The following is a 22,211-nucleotide window of genomic DNA, read 5'->3' on the forward strand; positions in this document are numbered from 1 at the left end:
CTAAGTGCTTTGGATTATGCGTTTAAAAACATTATTCTGAGGAGGGGTTCCATAGGGTTCAGACTGCCAGAGGAGTACATGGTACAATAAAAGGAAAAAAATGCCTGCTTTAAGGCAGAGTAGATCTTGTTCATCTTTCTTGATTCACAGCATATTGCAGGTACACAAGAATTGATGTATGCTCTCAAATGGACTCGACTCTTTTTAAAATATTTCCTTCTATGGCCCCCTTTCTCAATAAGATTATTTATACTTTCTGATTTTAGGTGAATGACTCCTAAACCAAATACATCTTAACCTATTTGGAGTCATGTACTTCCTTAATTGCTTGGCTGAAAGAAATGGAAATACTCCTCTCTACAAATCTGTAGGTTACCTGGTTATAAAGAAAGACAATTTTGATTTTTGAGGGAACTTAATGCCAAAGAATGCTCAAACTACCACACAATTGCACTCATCTCACATGCTAGTAAAGTGATGCTTAAAATTCTCCAAGCCAGGATTCAGCAATACATGAACCGTGAACTTTCAGATGTTCAAGCTGGTTTTAGAAAAGGAAGAGGAACCAGAGATCAAATTGCCAACATCCGCTGGATCATCGAAAAAGCAAGAGAGTTCCAGAAAAACATCTACTTATGCTTTATTGACTATGCCAAAGCCTTTGACTGTGTGGATCACAATAAACTGTGGAAAATTCTGAAAGAGATGGGAATACCAGACCACCTGACCTGCCTCTTGAGAAACCTGTATGCAGGTCAGGAAGCAACAGTTAGAACTGGACATGGAACAACAGACTGGTTCCAAATAGGAAAAGAAGTATGTCAAGGCTGTATATTGTCACCCTGCTTATTTAACTTCTATGCAGAGTACATCATGAGAAACGCTGGGCTGGAGGAAGCACAAGCTGGAATCAAGATTGCTGGGAGAAATATCAATAACCTCAGACAGATATGCAGATGACACCACCCTTTTGGCAGAAAGTGAAGAAGAACTAAAGAGCCTCTTGATGAAAGTGAAAGAGGAGTGTGTAAAAGTTGGCTTAAAGCTCAACATTCAGAAAACTAAGATCACGGCATCCAGTCCCATCACTTCATGGCAAATAGTTGGGGAAACAGTGGCTGACTTTATTTTTCTGGGCTCCAAAATCACTGCAGATGGAGATTGCAAGGAAAGTTATGACCAACCTAGACAGCATATTAAAAAGCAGAGACATCGCATTGCCAACAAAGGTCCGTCTAGTCAAGGCTATGGTTTTCCCAGTGGTCACGTATGGATGTGAGAGTTGGACTATAAAGAAAGCTGAGCATTGAAGAATTGATGCTTCTGAACTGTGGTTTTGGAGAAGACTCTTGAGAGTCCCTTGGACTGCAAGGAGATCCAACTAGTCCATCCTAAAGGAGATCAGTCCTGGGTGTTCATTGGAAGGACTGATGTTGAAGCTGAAACTCCAATACTTTGGCCACCTGATACAAAGAGCTGACTCATTTGAAAAGACCCTGATGCTGGGAAAGATTGAGGGCAGGAGGAGAAAGGGATGACAGAGGATGATCTGGTTGGATAGCATCACCGACTCGATGGACATGGGTTTGGGTGAAATCCAAACTTCGGGAGTTGATGATGGACAGGGAGGCCTGGTGTGCTGTAGTTCGTGGGGTCGCAAAGACTTGGACACGACTGAGCGACTGAACTGCACTGAAAATTTTAAATCCAGCATACAATACTTTTCTTATGTATCACTGGGGGGAAAGAAATGTGTGTGGGGGGGAATGTTTAACAGAATTTCCACAAATTACAGAAGATAATGAAGGGTTTGGGAAGGCAAAATGGTAAATGAGTCTTTTCTAACCTGTGTCAGAATGGTTACTGCATTAATCTGTAAATCAAATACTAACAAAGATAGCCGACTGGCAGACACTGAAGAGCAGTAGGTCTAGAGTAAAAATATTCCTGGATTTAAGTCTAACTCTGCCATTTACAAGCTGTGAGAGCCTAGGTGTTCAACTTTTACCTTGGTTTCCTCATCTTAAAACAGGAGATATTAGTATCTCAAGAGTTAATCAAAGGATGAAATTACAAAATGTACACAGACTAAGTACAATCCTAGCATGTAACACTCACCAATTCTGATCATATTAATCTCTATGTATTATTTAAACAACACAGAAAGAGGTAAGACATGACAAAGATGACAAAAAATGCTCTTGGTAAAGAATGCTATTTATATACGCATACTTTAAAATTATGTACTTAATTAGATGAAAAATTACCTTTTTTTGTAATCTAAACATTCATATTTAGAGTACATACCGGATCAACTTGCCAAATGATAACTGTCGTATCTTTTGATCCTGTTGCTAATTTAGTGCCATCGTTAGAGAATTTACAGAACCATACTTCATTACAATGCTCCGTAAGTATCTGCTGAGTATAACATGGGAACTGCCTCCTAAAACAAATAAATCCACAAATAATTACTCTTAAAATCGATTAAGAGTAATAATAATGAAAAATGTTAAAAAAAACTGATGAAACATTTTTTGCTCGGATTAAGTCAATTCATATAAATAAAAATTAACCAGGTCTTCATGTTTGTCTGTGTTAAGTGGCTGGGATCAGGCTGTTCTAGAAGAAATAATGTACATTTTCACTGATATAAAAGCAACTTGGTGTGACAAACAGAATAGGCACTGTACAGAATTTGGGGTTACAAGCTTCAGTATCTTTGCCAAACCATTTAACTCCTGAGTCTCAGCTCTCTCATCTATAAAACGAGATGAATCTACCAAGGTTCTTAGGGTTCCTGTAAGGATGAGAAATACATCTAAAATTCCTGGAATGCAACAGCCATTCAAAAGGGGACTGCTAGTATTACTTCGGGGACAGCACAAGAGAAGTGCAATATATGGTAGAGGCCGTGGTGGTCAAAAGTAAAGTCTTAAGAATGGGGGCTGTAGAGTCTGAGAGACTCAGGTTCATATCCTGGCTACTTACTAGCTGTGATTCTGAGAAGCCTAATCTCTCTAAATCTCAATATATCCAACCATAACCTAAAGACAAGAGTACTTTATAGAATTCCTTATATAAGGATGAAATAAAAAGGATGAGACAATGAATGTAAAGCATTCAGACTGGCTCTGATGTTTAGCTAGTACTTTATAAAGTTGCAGTTATTATATATTAAAGACAAAGAATTCTATGATTATCTTTAAGTTAAAGAGGAAAAAGCTAAGACCGACTATTCTCATTAAGTATTCACTTTTAAAAACCATTCTATCCTTTTCCAGTTTATCAGGACCGTTCAATAGACCGTCCTGTGATAATTCCAACGTTATATACCTGCACTGTGCAATCTGATACCCTAGCTCTGTGTGTTTACTGAGCACTTGAAGGTGGCTAGCATACTTGCGGAACTTAGATTTTTTCATTTAACTTGAATTAGTTTTCATTTAAATTTAAATGGTTACATGTAATCAGTGGCTACTGTTGGGACAATACAGATCTGTATTGTAAAAGTTACTTAAACATTAATGGGTAAACTCTTAAGTCTATTTTTAAAAATGTTGTTTTAGGTTGCTAACTCCTGTCTCTCTTATGACCCCATGGATTGTAGCCTGCCAGGCTCTTCTGTCCATAGGATTTCCCAAGCAAGAACACTGGTGTAGGTTGCCATTTTTTTCTCCAGGAGATCTTCCTGACCCAGGGATTGAACCTGAATCTCCTGCACTGGCAGGTGGATTCTTCATCACTAAGCCACCAGGAAAGCCCCCCTTGTATGGGAACACCAAAGTGGCACTCAAATAGTCACTATTTTATTATTACTTAAGTAATCTTCTAAAAAGACTAGTAATTAAGCCCTTAGTTTATTAAAAGGCTAACTTTAGGGTAGTAAAATGATAGTCTATCTTTGATTTCAAATAAATGTAAAATTTGTTAAAAATATAAGGGCCTTCCTAAATCAAACTGAAAAAAGTAGCATTTTAATCAAGCTAAATACCTTAACATTTTATAAATCTTAACATTCTATAAATATTTTATGAACCTTTACTAAAAACTAATACTTATAAAAATAAAAAGCTATCTGTGGAAACATCCTTCCACTGACTGTTGGTGCGGGAAAAAAACCACAAAAAAAGAAAAAAACTTCTACAGATTAAAAAAAAAAAATCCCATCCTTTACTGATCAAATTTAATGAAAAATATATATATGCACTAATTGCAAAAAATATAAATAATATATATAATCTAATAAAATCTCTTCAGTGTAGATGAGGAGGAAAAAAGTTCTGGTGTTGTGCTGACTGCATAAATCCTATTACTACAGAAATGTGAAGAGTGAAGAAGTAGTAAGGAAGGTATTGTGAATGTATAGTAGGCAACTATTTTAAGAAGCTGGCTTTAAAGTGGAGGTACTGTGGACGGGGACGGGGACCAGGGTAGGGGGGCGGGGGGCAGTCATAACTAGGAAGACCTCCAATCATCAAAGGTTATTTCTGAGGAGCAAGAACTCTTTCATTCCTATGTAAATAGGGTGCTTTCTATGCAGGTTTGGAGGAGCCTGATCCCTGATCTGAGGGTTGGGAAAAGTCAGAGTAAATAAATATTGTCCATCATTTACTTTCACAGATACTGACATAGAAATTAAAGAACTTAAGAAAAATGGAGGTCATGTTCTCATACATCTGTTTCCAAACAGGAAGGCAAGCTCTAAACTTACTGATACCTCTTGAATCATGAAGTCTACCATATATACCTTTCAATGTATACCACCAGCAATAAATTCACAAACCAAAAAAAAAAACCTGGGTTCACAACTGCCTTAATTTTAACACTGATCTCAAATTTTCAAAGGAGCTATAAAATACGAAACCATATAATCTTTTAATCTATTTTCTCCTCCTACCTCTGTTCAACTTAAATGAAAAGACTTAAAAATTCTCATAAGCAAATAAAAAAGCAATGTTAAGGAGTAATAAGGGATAAATGAAAAGGATCTCTAATCACTTTCTTTAAGTGCACCAAGTAATTATCCAATACTTTACAATAGTTCAATTATGACTATTTTTTAAATTTCAATGGGGGAGGGTGAAGTGAGAATTCAACCATATATGAAAATGGTTTATGCGCAAATAAAGATTATCTTAAATCATAGCGTATATGGGCACACATATATATGTTTTATGGTTATTCAGAAATTCCTCCTTTTCTTGAAGCGCTCACACATATACACTCTTATTCTTCCTATTCACGTTATTTTCAATAGTTCTCCAAGGATCTTTGACTAAGAAATAGAGCATATGCACTGCAGCTGTCATGTTTGGTTCACCAGACCCAAATAATTTTCTTCTGGAGTTTGAAAGATTTCACATTTTGTTTTTCAGTATCTTAAAAATGAAAGCTCTGTTGAAATTTTGGAGATCATTATTAAAATGGTAGGGATTTTTATACTCAAAATACTTCTAACATCAAAAGTGAAGCCTGAATTCTTGTAAGTTAAACTATGCAGATGCATAGGTTATGACAACAAAACCCAAACCAGAAAATTAATACCTGTTATTATAAATATTTCTAGTCAAAAGGTTAGCTTCAACTAAAAAGCAGAGCTTCCATTATGAAAAATACTTCCATGATCTTCATGAGCAGAAAATAATTTGGGCCACAGTTAAAATAGTCATAATGTCTGGGAGGGGGTGGATGGGGCTGGGGGCATGTGGGGGGGTTGGGGGTGGGGATTGGGGAGGGGAATAACTAAGTGGTCTCTGGCATCCAAAGACAACAAAGGCTTGGATCACTGGCATTCTCACACAGGATCACTTATAATTTCTTAAAAAAAATAAAATAAAATAAAGGCTAGATACAGAAATGACCAACCAAACCCACAGACAAGTAAAGGAACAAACAGGCTAACCAGCTTCAGTTCTCAAGGAGTCATTTCCTACACAAACATACACAAATTCTCTTGTCACCTTCAGTGGTTCTAGCTGTATTTGTAAATGCTAAAGCAAACATGAATTGCTTTATGGTGACAGGATAAAAGTCTAAAACAAAATCCTAACATTTTACTAAATTTCATAAGTGAGCTTGTAAAATGTTAGCCTACTTTAAAATATAAAATATTTTCCTCTTACCTACTACAAACATGATCTATAAGCAGAGACACAGAATCTAGATTACTATCAAGTTTGGTATTGTGGTAGAGGCACCGATCCCTCTGGAGTTCCACTGCTTGCCGCAGGAGAGTCTGTAAACGCCGTGGGGGAAGCATCACTGATGGTGGCAAATAGGCTTTAATAGAAGATATTTTTAAAAAGAGAAATAAAAATTAAAATTAAAAACCAAAACAGAACAGTTCACTTTTATTTAGGACATTCGACTCATCTTCTCTTGCACTTGCCCCTACCTGAGTGATGTCCTGACCTTTAAATAGAGCAGTTCTGGGTGAAATGATGTAACATGTAAGCTTTATGAGTATTTGTCAGCAACTACAGCTATGCTGTCACTAGAATGAATATACTTGGGTAGGAGAGCTTTAATTTGCAAGTGAATTTCCTAAAACAACAACAAAAACCTAACAAAAACAAAAATTCGACAGAAAATGAAAAGGTAGTGATGATGAAAATAAAATCTAAAGATATTTGTGTCCCATAGGTAGATGAAGCATCACTAAAAGTGTAAGAAAAATCTCTACTAACAAGGAGCAAACCAAAATGTAGGAAGAAATCAAGTTCCAGTTTTCATTAAATTGTGTCTAATGCCAAGGCACTGTGAAAATGCAGGGAATAACTGGTGTTTTTATTATCGATACCAATTTATTTCAATCCTTTAATGCCTTATCCCTCCACAACATGGTTTTCTGATTCTGAAGTATCTTCACTCTCACTTCAGTATGAAAACATAGGATATGGTTTAAGTAAAGAGGGAAAGACAGTCTTTTATTATAAAGATGTGGCAAAAAGGAAATGCCTACTGTAACTTGGAAGTTACATAAAAATATCTAGAGGGAGGGTAAAACAATTTACCAAAGGAAATTGGTGCTTTATGCTTGAAATCAACATAAAAATAGGTACACCTCAGAGGTACTGAAGGTTCGGTTCTAGATCACTGAAATAAAGCAAACATCACGATAAAGTGAGCTACAGAAACTTTTTTGGTTTCCCAGTGCATATAAAAGTTGTGGTTATACTACACTGTAGTGTATTAAGTGTGCAACAGCATTATGTCTAAAAAAAACTGTACAAGCTTTAATTAAAAAACTTTATTACTAAAAACTGCTAACCATAATTTGACAACTCAATGTTGCCACAAACCTTCAATCTATAAAAAAATGCAGTATCTGTGAAGCACAATGAGGTCTGCTTCTATCTAAAAAACTTGTGGCTTAAAGCTGTGGTTTCCATGTTTTTTCTCTAACCACAGTACTTCTCCCCCAAACAAAATCTTAAGGGGAGCATCACTACATAAAAGAAATGGAAGGAGACATGCTCTGGGACCAGCATCCTACTCACTGACTCCTGAGGTTTAGATTCTTTGACTCCATCCAGGGTGGATTTTGAAGCCTCTGGTTTAAAGGGCGTCCTAATGGATGTCCCCACTCATGCCTCCTATATAACCACTTGATAAGAGTATGTCTAGATATAAGTCTTCCTAACGGATTCATAGTATCCTTTCTAAGAGAACATACAGAAACATCAAAAATGAAGATGCTTACTCTGAAGTTTGTCCAGCAGTTTGGATCGGGAAGCTGTTCCTTTGCCTTCCCATTCTGCTTTTGCACGTAGGTCTTCTGCATGGCTACACATCAGATACCTAAAAAATATGACAAAGAGAGCACCAAATATCAAACCCTTTTCTTTGGATTAAACATAATTGATAAATACTGATTATACTCCGGAGATCTAGTTCTTATAAGAAATATATATCAAGAAAAAATTTCTACAGTGGACCCAATTCATTAATACAATCTGGCACGTGAATTAAGAGTTACAGCATAACAGACATTATTATTTGCTATCAATTAATAGAATGTATCCTTAGATTTGGTACTTTCCTCATAGCTCAGCTGGTAAAGAATTTGACTGCAATGAAGGAGACCTGGGTTCAATTCCTGGGTTGGGAAGATCCCCTGGAGCAGGAAATGGCAACCCACTCCAGTATTCTTGCCTGGAGAATTCCATGGACAGAGGGGCCTGGTGGGCTATACTCCATGGGCTCACAAGAGTCAGACACGACTTCGTGACTAAACAACCACCACCATCCTTAGGTTTACTGTTATGTATCATTATACATATGTAGCTCTTATGGTGTGCCAGGATCTATTCTTCACTAAGCACTCAACATATATTGGTTCATTTTATGTTCATAACAATCCTCTATGAAGTAAACACTATTATTCTATTTTTATAAATGAGGAAACCAAGGCACAGAAAGCTTAAGGAACTGGCTTAGGAGAGGCAAAGTAGGAAAATAAATCCAGGCATTGTAGCTGTAGAACTTGCTCTTAATCACTATGCTAACTTAACTGCTCCTCAATAGTTAAGACAAAACAAAACAAAACACCCCCAACAAAAAACTTTCAAAGATATTCATACTAAGTTAAATAAACAAAAACAACATATCTTCAAGAGTTTATCATAAATGCCACTCAAGAAATGGTATAACTGGATAATCATCCTTGTGTGATCTTATCAAAGTTATGGGATCCCAAAGAAGAACATTGGGGTACTATTTTATTACTCACTATATGTGCCAAAGGAGGTATAAGTGCTAAATTCATGGATTCTGGAGAATACATGAGGGCCCCCTGCTGGAAGTGTGACTCTAACCTGGTTCTGCCTCTTCTCAGAAGAACTGGCTTTAAAAGTAAAAGAAGTGAAGGCATTAATCAAACATGGAGATTAGACCTGGCAAGTAACTCTCCTATTCTGCCTCATACTCTGGTCTCAGACCAATCTGTTCTTATTCGTAAAAAGGATATTAAGAAGGGAAGTAGTGAGGATTAAATAAGATGGAATACATGAAGTACTTGGTCTACTATCTGGTATACAGAAATATATCAGTTTACATGACATGTATCATCACCTTCTTTTCTTAAACTGCATACTGCATTTAGCATTTAAAGAATTTAATAGCCTCTTACCCAATAGCAGGACTACTTGTTCTCCTGCTATTTGCTATATAATATGCCTTGACTGGAGCTTCCCAGGTGGCGCTAGTGGTAAAGAACCCGCCTGCCAATGCAGGGGACTTGATGTGGGTTCGATTCCTGGGTGGGGAAGATCCCCTGGAGCCGAATATGGCAACCCACTCCAGTATTATTGCCTAGAGAATCCCCATGGACAGAAGAGCCTGGCGGGCTATAGTCCATAGGGTCGCAAAGAGTCAACCATGACTGAAGCGATTTAGCATGCACACATGCCTTAGCTGATGAGAATTTATTTTTTAATAGCGTAAGTAATCAGACTCAGAAAACCCTATGAAAGAAGTTGGACACTACAAAAATTTGGTTTCTAAAATAACTTTTTCGGAGGAAAATTTATTAACAATTTTATGAAAAACTGTTTTCTTTAAAAAAATTTCCAAGTTATCCATGATTACTTCTGCTTCCTTTTGAAAATATACATTATACTTTAACGTTTCAAATGCATGTCGTTTATGGGGGTCACAGAGTATATAACTCAAAGGACACTGAAATAAGAGAAAAAAAACACGTCAAATTTGATACCTGCCTTCTATGGGCTATTTCCTTACACGAACACTACAGTTAAAAGATTAAAATCCAAGGATGAAGTTTAAGTTTTTTGTTGCAAGAAGTGGGTAGAAGATATTACCATTTACCGAGATGAGGAAAACTAGAGGAAGAACAGGTTGGTGGGGGTAGGTGGAGGGATCACGGGAATCAAGAATTTTTATTCTGAACATGTAACTTTGCGATACCTATCACACATCCAAATGGACACTATCAAGGAGGCTATTTGATATATACATTGAGAGTTCAGATGAGGGTAATTTTATGAGCTACTGGCATACAGATGGTATGTGAAGCCATGGCGTAGGAGATCACCTATGAAGCGTGTGTAGACAGAACAGAGGGAGGTCCAGAACCAAGGTTTTGGGCACTGATGTGAGGATAAAATGAGACTATGTATATAAAATGCTTAGCAAGGACCTGGTACATGACAAGTATATGTTTTAAAAAAAATGTATACGACAACACTAGAAAACGTCACTGCTTATTGTATCTATAGAACATTATGCCATAGGACTTTTACAGAAGATCATGAAATGGTATTTCACTGTAGATACATATTTCTTCTTTTCATTCACTTAAATACCTCTATTCTAATATGGAAAGCTTCCTAGGATGACAAAAATAGTTTGAACACACATAAGTGAAACTACCCAACAAGTATTACCCAAGAATTTAGCAATACTCAGATCTTGGGAAAATGTTAAAAGAAATGCGACTCTGGAATGGTAACCTAAAAAAAATAGCTTCTTCCTCAACCTGAAGTCTAGAACTGAGCTTCCTTACCCACTAAGAACATGAATGCGCTCTGTATTGTATTTCAGTGGCGTCAATTCACAGCGTAGAACTTGAAGTGCCTCCAGGACCTTGCCATCCTCCAGGTATTCCAGGTACTTCTGCTGCAGCAGCAAAAACTTCATCCTCTGACATGACAGAAAGCAGCAGTCAGGGGAAAAAAGTTGATGGAGGTTTCAGAAAATGTTTGTGCCTAAACAGAACAGTAGAAACCATTCTACTATGCCCTTTGAAAATAATTTTTATAAAGCTTTAAAATGACTCAAAATATCTTTATTTAATAGGGTCACAACAGACGAAATGTGACTCTATTGCTCAATTTCACATCTTAATAAAACTCTTTAAACGAATAATCTCAAATTAGAAAAGATCATTAGTGACCAAGGCATCAATGTTGGAGAAAATTTATTCTGTCCTCAAAACATCCACCTAGAATTTTACTTCCGTGAAAATTTAGAACTATTTCAAATATTCTAAATTTGCTTTTAAATAAGCCTGACTTCTCTAATGGGTATTGGGGGTTTCATGCAACAAGTTTAAAAAAGATGGCAGAAAAACCAGTTAATGAAGGAATTATTCAAAACCCACAATGCGAAAGAAGGACTAAGTGGACCAAAAGCAGAACTGGAGCCACTGGGTCGAAGCTACGAAGTGTCAGATTTTGGCTTATCAAAGGTAAGAGGAGTCGACCAGCAACTGGACTAGAGGTTGGCGCGCAAAGTACTGGGTTTCTTATGATTAAAGTGGACAAGCACAAGCTTGATGGACTCACTCTTTCCAGGTGGCAATAAAGGGATGCCTACAACTGAAGGTTAATCTTGAAGGTCTTTGTGTGTTGGTAACATCTCATCCTGATGCATTTCACTATGAAGCACTACTATCAACACTTTCCTCCCCACAAAAGACAAACCATTTCCAGCTTATGGTGATGCCCTTTCACATTTAGTTTTTTTCTGATACATGTCTAACTTTAATACTTTTAATGTTCCTTTACTCTGTTACTTTACTTTTAACTTGAAAGTGATCATCACTCATTTAGCAGCTTTCTGCTAGACAAAAGAGTTTTTACTAACATTAAGTTTGGAATTTCTTTTAAACCTTAAACCTAATTAAAGACCACTGCTTGGAGGGTTAGGATTTCATCTATCATATTTGCTACTTGTGGTGCTTAAGCAAGCCAAATGATGCAGATAGAAAAGTTGACAGGAAATGTTAGTCATAATCAGAGATGCCAAGGAATATAGCAGTAAAGATCTCAAATCCATTTAAAAGAAAACCCCAAATGACTTTTCTTCTTCAATAAGACGCTTACTTTAAAAAATAAGGTACTGCTGTCAAATGGTGTGGAGAAATTATCTTTTACTTAAAAATTAACAGTATAATGAAATGCTCTATAGGATTGTCTTTTAGGGAGTATTTAGAAAGGAAAGCTTAACCTACAAGTTTATAAAAACGGTTTCGAGAGAAACTAAACAAAACATACCCTCCCATGTAACTTAGGCATACATTTAAATACATCTTTTACAATATACATTGCTTATGTTTGATAATAATCTACTCTTAAACTGGCAGTTAAAGAACAGAAAAAATTTTAAACTATGAGATAAGCTCCTGTAACTCTAGAAAAATTACATTTACCAAATTTTACACATAAAGCTAGATAGACTAATGTATGTTTCAGAAATAGGTTACCAAGATGTCTTGAAACATATAACCTAATGTTAATCTCCAGATGGCAAATAAAATATGTAAAGTCCACCAGGTGACAAAAACCAAAAGTCTAAATAAAAAAATCTAAAAATCAAAGGATTTTAAAGTTATTATGGGTATTCTCACCATTTTATCTTCTGGAAAGAACATCAACTCTTTATGAAAATGAAGCATTCATATATTTCCATTTATCAACAAACTGTTAAAGAGTTTAATTTTACAGTGTTTTTGAATCAAATTCGAATATTTTTTACTTGCAGAATTTTTTCATTTAAATGACATTGGTGGCATGTATATTTAATTTGACTAAATTTTCTTAGTAATTGAGAATTTTGGGGAAAATTTTGTTTTAATTCGAAGGGCACATCTTAATTTGTGGGGTATAAATCATTTAGGTCCTATGTATGCCTCCTTGCCTATTTCAATCTGTATAGGGACAGTGCCCCAAGAGCTATTTCCTATTTCCCCCTTGCTTTCCCATCAATATCCTACTACATGTTCCTCTCTTTCTAAAGGGCAGAGGCAGGGCAGGAGAGAAGAGAAAGGCAGAGTAAAACTTTGAGAGAAGCCAATATAAACACACATTTCTGCATGTACAGGGAATGCTATAAAAGCAGTGCAAGAACATTTCTCTATGAGTCATTTTATCCAGATTAAGACACAGAATATCCTCAAACAGATACCGATTTCTGGTAGTGTGTATGGCAACTAATGTTACTGGCCAAGAACTGCTAGAGTTTTGGTTGAGAAACCGTTTATTCTGCTAAGAATCAACTTCACTATTTGACACATATGATAAAGAGAGAAAGTAAGCCATTATTTTACTTTCCAAAATTTACAGCACAAAAGTATAAATACAATTTCAAGAAAATGAACGTCTTTCACAAAAGATGTTAACTATTTACTGAAAAAATTTAGAGAATTAGGCAAAATTAAACCTTGCTGGGGTAGGGATATGGTTTTACTATGTTGTTTTAAAAGATCACATGCTTCTTAAATGAAGGAAAAAAGAAAACAGGTTGAGAAAATAAACTCTCCTTGTATCTTTCCCCACCTCCTAACTAGACCTCTGTAAGAGATTATTCTTAATCTCTGATAATCTTTCAGCATCTTTGGTCCTAACAGTAATTCTTTCTCTTTTATTATCTAATAAAAAATTGAAATTGGTAAGTGACTAGGTAGGATAGCTTGAAATACAGTGTATGTGGTAAATCTTAAGGATTTAGGTTGTCCCCCCCAACCCTATCCATTGTTTGGATTTATCATTTTCTCCCATAAACTGAACTCAATGTGAAGTTCTGAAACTCAGAACTTATGATATACAGAAAGTCTGGTTATTAAGGGCAGACTCCTAGCTAATTTTAGTGATTCTGACTAACTCTGAATCAAGGTTATAACCAAGTTTTATCAATTAAATCATGACTCAGAGAAAGGGGAAATGAATTATATTTAAACCATGGCTTTCAAAATGTCTCCTATTTGACTACACTAGTAAATTTTTGTACATCAAGTTAATATTTGAACACTTTTGTTAAGCATGTTTCTATTATATTAAGAATCAAACATTTCTAGACATATACAGTTTTCTATGTTACTGATCTCAAATATCTACCGAAACTATCTAGACACGGCTAAGCATATCTGAACCCGAACTAAAATATGTTGATTCACAGGCTCAGCTTCCAGTAACTCCAGAAAAAAATTCTGCTGTTCATAGAATCACTTGACTAGGAACAATTTAAAAATATGGGGGCTGAGAGGGAGAGTGGACTGGGTCAACAGAAACATTCAGGTTTAAAAAGAAAATACAATTTTAGTCTAGACTAAGTCATCAAATGTGTCTGGGTATACAATTAAAATAATTATGTTTTTTTAAAAAAACCCAAATAGTTGTCTTCTAAGCTATTATTACAAATTTATGCTTACATTAGATTATCTTTTAGTGATGGAGTGGAGAAAAGGAGTATGTCTAAACATAATTAGGTGAAAAAATGCTGACCTAAATCTTTAAAAGCAATTGATTCATTAATGTTTAAAGTGAGATACAGTTGGAACCCCTTTCTTTTATAAATACCTAAACAGTTTGATGGTGTGAGGCTCAGCCAGAGATTTTATCTTCATCTCTTATTAGATCCTAGAATGTTCTATAGACTGAACAGGCTGTAAAAAGAAAGGATTCCTCCTTATTATCTACAACTACCTCTCATCAGTTTACATGTTGCTTCTAATGCAGATTTCTAATGAGATATTTATAATCAAAATCCAATACAGAAGTCTCAAACTACTACAAATAAATAAGAAAAAAAGAAGTGAGCCTATTAATTTTTACTATGAAGTTACAGATACAATTTGGATGAAGCTTAAAAAAGGAAAACAATCCTCCAAGAAATCACACATTTATTTTAAAATAGTCCATGGGCAAGTTCTCTACTGTCACCATACAAGTAGTGCTAATGTCCAAAGGGAAAGGAACCCCAACTCTTATTTTGGCCTTTTAATTGTCTTTATATTAGGGTCACCTCCATTCTGTTAGGGCTAACAATTTATTAAAAAACTGCCCAATCAAAATTTATTTAGGTATCACTTAAAAAAAAAAGCAACCCCCAAACATACTGATAGGGGAAAATTTACTTGCTAGAAAATCTACAATCTTTCTGAATATAGATGTTGAACTTCTGTGTTTCCATTTTAAAAATTTACCACAGAGTTGATTATTCCATGAGTTAATTTATCATCAGGCATCTGATTCAATAGTAACTTAAATATTTTAGTATTTTAAGTGTTTATGGGGAAAAACCCCACAAAACACTAGATCATCAATTTAAATGAATCCATATTTGTTCATATGGCTCCTCCTTTATTTCACCTGAAGTCCATTCTCTAGGATTATATTTTTATAAAAGATTAAGAATTTGAAAACTCTTGTAATTAAGATTTTCTTAAAAAAAAAAGAAATAAAAAATCCCAGAAAACAGAACAGGAGGGTCTATTAGGTTTATAGACAAAGGTAGAAAGATTAATGTTTGACCCAATTAAAAAAAAATCAAAATGTGACAGTCAACAAACAGCTGGTTTCCCTACTTCACTTCCTATTCGCCTTCTTTCCCTCCCCCACCAGACAGGAAACTGCTTTTGACAACAAATGAATCAGCTAGAAGTTAAAAAGCCAGCAGCCAGCAGCTGATTCTTCATGGTTTCCAATCACAAGGACTTAGGAAAAAAAACTGATCCCCTCCTTTCCCTCACCAACATCTACTGAAGAATTAAAGCCTATTAGTATAAAAGATTCATTAAGATTTATGAAAGAGGCTAACAGGTTAAACTTCGACACTGATCTTGTCGGGAAATAAGGGCAATAAGCAGAGCCCAATGGTCAAATTTGCGTATGAGTCCTCCACCAGAGTGATTTATATCATACAAACTTTGACACTGTCAATTCACACAACTGGAATGCAGGAATGGAAAATGGTGAGCACACCAACGGAGCTGGTTTGAATTAATTATAATTCCCAAAGACTTTTTTAAGATACTTAATGTGGTCAGCTACTTAAGGTTATACAGATATACATACATCCCAAAATGTTTTCTTTACCAGCACATTCAGTATTTTAAAGAATAAAAGGATAATTTATCCTTGATCCTATAAATATAAAACTCCTATTAATAGTATTGAGAGTGTAAAGATCTTTCAATATAACTTAGTAGAAAATTTATAAACTAGGTTCAAAGGACATATTTATTAAATATGATTTTAAAAATATAAAGCTAAAACTTTAAAAACACCATCAACATTCATCTTAGTTTACAAATGTAATGATATGAAAATTACGGCCTTATCTTTTATAAGAGGCAGAAGCCTAGACTTATCAATAACCTACTAACATAAGCATAAATGTGAAACTAAGAACAAAAGTGTATTTACCACAATTATTCCCAACAACGTTTGAGAGATTTCAAGTGCGCCTCTTACCACAATAGCATGAGGAGAATGCACTAAAGGCTTTAGTTCATTCAGGTCATTTTCTGCCTGCAAAAATTGGTATAAGAGAAAAACAGAAATGTCACAAAATGCACATCAAATATATAATTTTAGCAGCAGTTACACAGCTCTATATGCCCTACTTTACCTTATCCCAGTCTCCTTCCATGACATGATTTCGGAATTTGGTAGCAGAAGGATGTTCTAAACGACATCCTGACTCTTGCATGAGGAGATCAACAGTCTGGCTGCAGGAGAGATACAGTGTAAAAAAGACCTGACCAACTTTAGGGTTTACTCTTCCAAATAAACTACTGTCTATGAAAACAGTTTCAAAAGTTCTTAAGCTAACCTCATGATGAAGGAAAAAGAAATAAACAGCTTTGATGTGCTTGGCTAAACAAACTTGATTTTTAAACTGCCATCTATGTTTACACCTAAAGTCAAAAACCTTCTTGAAACCAGAATCAAAATAAAAGTCTTTCTTCTTTTCCATTTTATGCCTTTATTGAAGTATAAAATTTCTAAAAATGTGTTGTAACCAACTGGTTAAGAAACATGAAAAACTATGATTTACATACTAGCCACATTACTACAGTTTGAAAGATTAAAAAAAAAAAATTGTTAGTTCCATACAAGGTGATGGAAATGACCTGTATTAGGTAAGAGCCTTACATCCAGGTATTATGTCTGCAAAGAAATTCTAACAAGTCAATCTCTAAAATTAAAATGAATCCAGCATCAAAAAATCATTCCCTTTCTCTCTATACTAAAAATAGCAAATTTACTATGGTGTAGGTTCCAAACAGTCACGAGTTATTTCCTCCTGCTGCTGTCAGCTTGCTTCTTGTCTCAGTAATAGGTTCTGTTAGCATTTACAAAAATCTGTTTTCACACTAATCCTTTTCCTTAGGGAACAAAGTGAAATCTTCCTTCGATACATTTCTTTCAGAGCTTAAAGGATTCACCACATGTGGTTTCTTCCATCAGATATTTTGATATCTTTAAGAATCTTTATCCATCTTACATACTTATGTTTCAATGCGTTCTTATTCAGCTCCATTTTTCAGCAAAAACAGTGCAATAATCTGCCTGAGAATCACAATACTTATGTCACTCTTAAAAATGTTCTTTCACCTTCTACCCAGAACAAATCTATAAATCCAAAAATACTAAGTGTAGGCTAGGTCTAAGAACTTATTTTATTTAATCTATGCTTTGAAGCTGGAAACTGACTGTTGCATGTTGTTTCCTAGTCTTATTCTGTCCAGTTCCTCCATCAGGCTCCTCGGTACACCCACCAATCCCCCACCCCCACCGCCCCGCTTTTTTTCTTTGTGTGTATACAAAACGGGGGTGGGGGGGGTTGGGGCCAAGGTCGTCTACCTTCACCCTACTTTAGGTACACAAGGCCATCTAAATTGTATCTGAAAATAAATGATTCACCAGATCCGATGTCCCTTTTTCAGAGGCAACCGCTTTCTTGGTATTACATTGGGATTTCAGATAAGTTACTGGTAGGCCTCTTGCACACACACAAGGGCCTTTACATGACATCAACATGGTATCTTACTTCATTATTCCCATCAGATTTATTTAGCAGCCTCCTTCCGAATGATCCCAGCCCCTCAGTTCCCATAAACACTTGTAACTGTCTTTCCTGATTGGTAGTTTGCCTGGGTCGTCTGTCATGGTTGGGGGTGGGGAGGTGTCCCACAAAGATGCCTCTGAGATACACTTGAAAAACAAATCCTCCAAGGTTCATTATTTCCACCAGCTCTAATCCACCCCTCCCCCAACACATACAGAGACACACTCCCGCATCTGTCTTTATTGACAGACCATTAAGCTCTGAAGGTGTGTGGAGAGGGGTGAATCTTTGGGCTCCTACGCCCCCTCTCCCCCAACCCTCCCAACCGCCTGTCTCCTCTCACAATTTGTCCGACAGATTGATTTTCCCTTATTTCCCTTCAGGTCAGCTCCTCCTCCCGGTCAGCCTGTCTGGGCCGCGTCCTCCCGTGTCCTGGGCCCAGCAGTAATTCTCTGAGCTCTTTCCAGCGCGCCCCGCTCCCCTCGCCTCCCCGCCAGCTTCGGTCCCCTCGGTCCGTCCACACCAGCTTGCCTGTAAGGGATACTTACTTGAGCCCTAAGCCATTCAAGTGCTGTCCTATTAGCCTAATGACATCCTCATCTGACTGGGAGAGCCGCTTCTTCTTCTTGAGGCTGCTGCCCAGTTCGGGGGTGGCCAAGGAAGAAGAGGCGGCGGTGGTGGCGGAGGCAGCGGCGACGGTGGCGGAGGCAGCGGCGGCGGCCCCGCCGGGGACCCCGTTATTGACATTCAGGCTGTTGCTATTGTTGCTGGCGGCGGAAGGGGCGGAAGGCAGGAGCCCATTGGCGTGGGCCAGGTCCCCCGCGGACGACGAGGACGAGGGGGACGACTCCCCGTTCTGGGCCGACAGGCAAGCGAGTTCCTGGGTCTGTCCCTGGCCCCCGCCGCCCCCTCCTCCTCCTCCGCCGCCGCCGCCGCCGCCTCCTCCTCCTCCTCCTGCCCCGTTGGCCTGCATGATGCTGCCGCTGACCAGGCTGTGGCCGCTACTTCGGTGGGGGACGGCAGCGGCGGCGGCGGCGGAAGGGGCAGCAGCCGGGGGGAGTCCCACCACTACCACCACGGAGGAGGAGGAGGAGGAGGACGACGACGACGACGAGGACGAGGACGACGAGGACGGAGGGGAGAGGCCTGCTCTGCCTGCCGAAGCCCCGGGCTCTCCTGCTCCCTCCGCCGCCGAGGCTCGGGGTTTCTTCCGCGGGGGCGGGGAGGCTCCGCCGGTGTCCGAGTCGGAGGAGGAGGAAGCGGAGGCCAGAGTTTCCTCGCCGAGAGAGGCCGTGGTGGGAAGCCGGTGGGGCGAGGCGGGGGAGGGGAGGCGGGGGCCGGGGACAGGGTCGGGGTGAGGGGGGGCTGGGGAGGCGGGGAGGGGGGTCAGGGTAAGGGGTGAGAGGAGGGGGAGGAGGAGGGAGAGGAGGAGGGGGAGAAGGAGGATCCGGGCCCTTTCCCCCCCCCCTCCCGGAGGCAGCTCGGGGTGCGCGGCCCGGGGGTCGGGCCGGGGGGGGCGCCGCGGGGCGGCTGCGGGGGGCTCGGAGCCCGCCGCTGGGCTAAGCCCCGGCGGTAGTGGCGGCGGCGGCGGCGGGCGGCAGCGGAGGCAGCTGCCGCCTCTGTCCTCGGGTCCGCTCCGCTCTGCTCCCTGGTGTGTTGATTCTTCCCCCAGCTGCTGCCTAATGGAGTCCAGGCGCTCGCGTCACAGGAAATGCCTATACTGCCCTCCTCACTCACTTCCGGTGGCAGGTATGGAACCTATAGGGGGGCCTGTCACCCGGCACGTGCGCCGGGGGCCGGCCGGGCGGGAGGGGAGGAAGGCCGGCGGGCCGGCGGGGGGCCGACCCCGACCCCGACCCCGACCCCGACCCGACTCGACCAGATCCGCCCCGGAGCCCGGGCCTGGCCGGCTGGGCCTCGCCCCCAGCGCCCCTGGCAGGGCTGCCTCGGCGAGGAGTAAGTTTGTAACCGCTCTCTGAGGCTGGGCGTGCACAGGAGGGCGGCGATCTCGATCGTGTGCGCGAGAAGTGTGCGTGTGGACCCCGGGGTGACCTAGAAACGCCAGGGGTGCGGAGGGACTGCAGATTCTCCATCCCCGGCCGAGGACGGGGTCGAGCAGGGGGCGAGGTTTTTGCCACGAGAAAGAACAGGCACAGGGCTGTGGTAGGCCCTGTCGACTCGCTCAATGGTAACCAGGACTGGCCAGCTCTTGGTTTGAGTGTGGAAAATTCGAATTTCCACAGCCAGGTGCCACACACAGTTGTCGTGCCTGGGCCATCCCTGAGATGATGAGCCTGGGAGACTCTGTGTGCCACCCGGGGAAGATGGAATAAGACGGTTAAGAGCAATATCTGATGGGGACAAGGAGTCAGAAAAAGGCTGTGGGTATAGAGAGGTGGGGAGGGACTTTGCTGAGGGGCTTTCACTTAGCTTTTGCCCAGTATCTCCTTCTCCCTTCCAGTTGCCTCTTGAGTCACTGCCCACTTTAGGCAGCAGTAGTAGAGACCAAACAGCTTCATCCAAAACATGCATCTCAGGGAGAATTCAGACTCAATTTGAGATCCAGGCTTAAATGTTTAGGTGAACTGCGAGGCTTCAGCGACGCTGTAACTTAACCCATTTATGTGGCTGTAGAAACCAAGAGCTAGGCTGAGTCTTGATCATTGGTGAATAGTCTCCATTACCCCAAACAATTATTTACGTATATGTGGTCGGTAGCATATACACCTGACACGTACAGAGATTTTCTCAGACATTTAACAGTCTTATTCTGAAGTAGTTTCCATGTGGAAAAACACACTCAACATTATTACATATATTACAGCTCAGAAATCGCAAAAGTTTATAGCGCAAAATAACTTTAAGACCTTTGGTTAGGTTTCTAAAGTTAGAAGAATTCGTTACTCAGTTGGTAAAGAGTCTACCTGCAGTGCGGGAAACCCAGATTCAATTCCTGGGCTGGGAAGATCCCCTGGAGCAGGAAATGGCAACCCACTCCAGTATTCTTGCCTGGAGAATCCCATGGACAGAGGGGCCTGGTGGGCTACAGTCCATGGGGTCATAAGAGTCGGACACTAGTTAGCGACTGCTTCGGCTGCATTCAGTCGTGTCCGACTCTGTGCGACTAAACTACCACAAAAAATAATTCTTATGAGAAAGTATTAAAGAATCCTGAGCTCTGTTGATCCTCAAACTTAAGGCAGGAAGAAGACCAATGCAAGATCTGACAGAGATTTAGCTTTTAGTCTCATCTCTTAAATATGCTTCCAGGTGGCAGTGTAATTTCAAGATGACTCACATTCAGTATCTTACTCACCTGAGACAGACCTGAGTTCTACCTGAGGTTCACAGGGCACTGCCACTGTATCCAGCAGAGCCTGAATTACTAGACAGTTAACACTTCAGAGAGTCCTGGTTGTATGCTAACTTTAGACAGCCTTATTATTAAAAGTGTTGTTATTGTTTATACAAAATTAAATTTTGCAAAGTCATTTATAATAATTTATGAGGCCTATAGCAGTACCGAGGACAAGCTTCTGAATAAAGTCTGTAGCTTTCCTGAAGGAAACAATTACTTAGTGGTAGCCACAGACAAGGCTTACACTTCATGAACAAAAGTAAAGGATGAAAGGCAAAAGCAACTGGTCTCAGTTGGTGTCTAAACTCATATATATACCCCAGTTTTTGTATGTTTCATATGACTAAGGTGGCTGTTACTAGAATTTTGAATTTATGAAGTCCATGTGGGCACACATTTTTCTCTAAACTAAAATACAGCTGGAGACCCTGTTGTCTGAACTTTGAATGTTTTTAGAGCCAGGTTTCAAGCCCATGTATAGATGAATAATTCTGAAATACCACTCTGTACACACTCAGAAATCTTCAGTAACAACTTATTACCTGCAGGATGCAAGCCAGAGTTTATCTTGCTCTCCACAGATTGTTCTCCAGCTTTCTTTTTGACTTTTGTTACTTACTGCTCCCTTTATAACCCTTCACTCCCCCAAATGTGCTGGCCTCATCTTCTGAGTCTGATCACATGCTCCCTCCCACCTTTTCTCTACCCTTCTGATTCAAGACTTGGCTCCTTTCTCACCTCCCTGGGGGAGTTTTTCCTGACTTCCAGCCTCCTTACCCTCCTTCTGAGAGTCATTTATTTAGACTTCAATATTGAAGCCTGCTTGCAATATTTAACTAAAACCCCTTCGTCACGTCTTCAGAGATAACTGATTCAGTCCCCCTGATTCTTCCCCTTTTCACCCTCCTCCTGGAAAAGACTGAGATAGATTTATGAGTAAAGGTCCAAGATGTCTTTTAGGAAAAAAAAATTTTTGAATGTATATTCAGGTATTTGATTCATTTATTTTCATTTCCTGTGCTATTTTAACAGGTCT

General features: G+C 39.3%; 1 protein-coding gene across 2 annotated transcripts in view; it reads right to left on the reverse strand.

Moving 5' to 3' along the window:
* Positions 1–19,129, reverse strand: part of WDR26 (WD repeat domain 26) — a 36,162-nt gene extending 17,033 nt beyond the window's left edge. Inside the window, exons 1-7 of one of the 2 annotated variants that reach the window (XM_055581976.1) lie at positions 18,366–19,129; positions 16,375–16,474; positions 16,170–16,274; positions 10,529–10,665; positions 7,706–7,803; positions 6,126–6,282; positions 2,308–2,446 (exon numbers count right to left, since the gene is read on the reverse strand). In XM_055581976.1, the coding sequence (XP_055437951.1) occupies positions 2,308–2,446; positions 6,126–6,282; positions 7,706–7,803; positions 10,529–10,665; positions 16,170–16,274; positions 16,375–16,474; positions 18,366–18,790 (1,161 nt within the window). In that variant the 5' untranslated portion in view covers positions 18,791–19,129. The remainder of the gene's footprint in view (positions 1–2,307; positions 2,447–6,125; positions 6,283–7,705; positions 7,804–10,528; positions 10,666–16,169; positions 16,275–16,374; positions 16,475–18,365) is intronic. The other variant, XM_055581977.1, reaches the window with a different exon arrangement.
* Between the last annotated feature and the right edge of the window lie 3,082 nt (positions 19,130–22,211).

The sequence above is a fragment of the Bubalus kerabau genome, chromosome 5, assembly GCF_029407905.1.
Source record: "Bubalus kerabau isolate K-KA32 ecotype Philippines breed swamp buffalo chromosome 5, PCC_UOA_SB_1v2, whole genome shotgun sequence".
Lineage (NCBI taxonomy): Eukaryota > Metazoa > Chordata > Mammalia > Artiodactyla > Bovidae > Bubalus > Bubalus kerabau.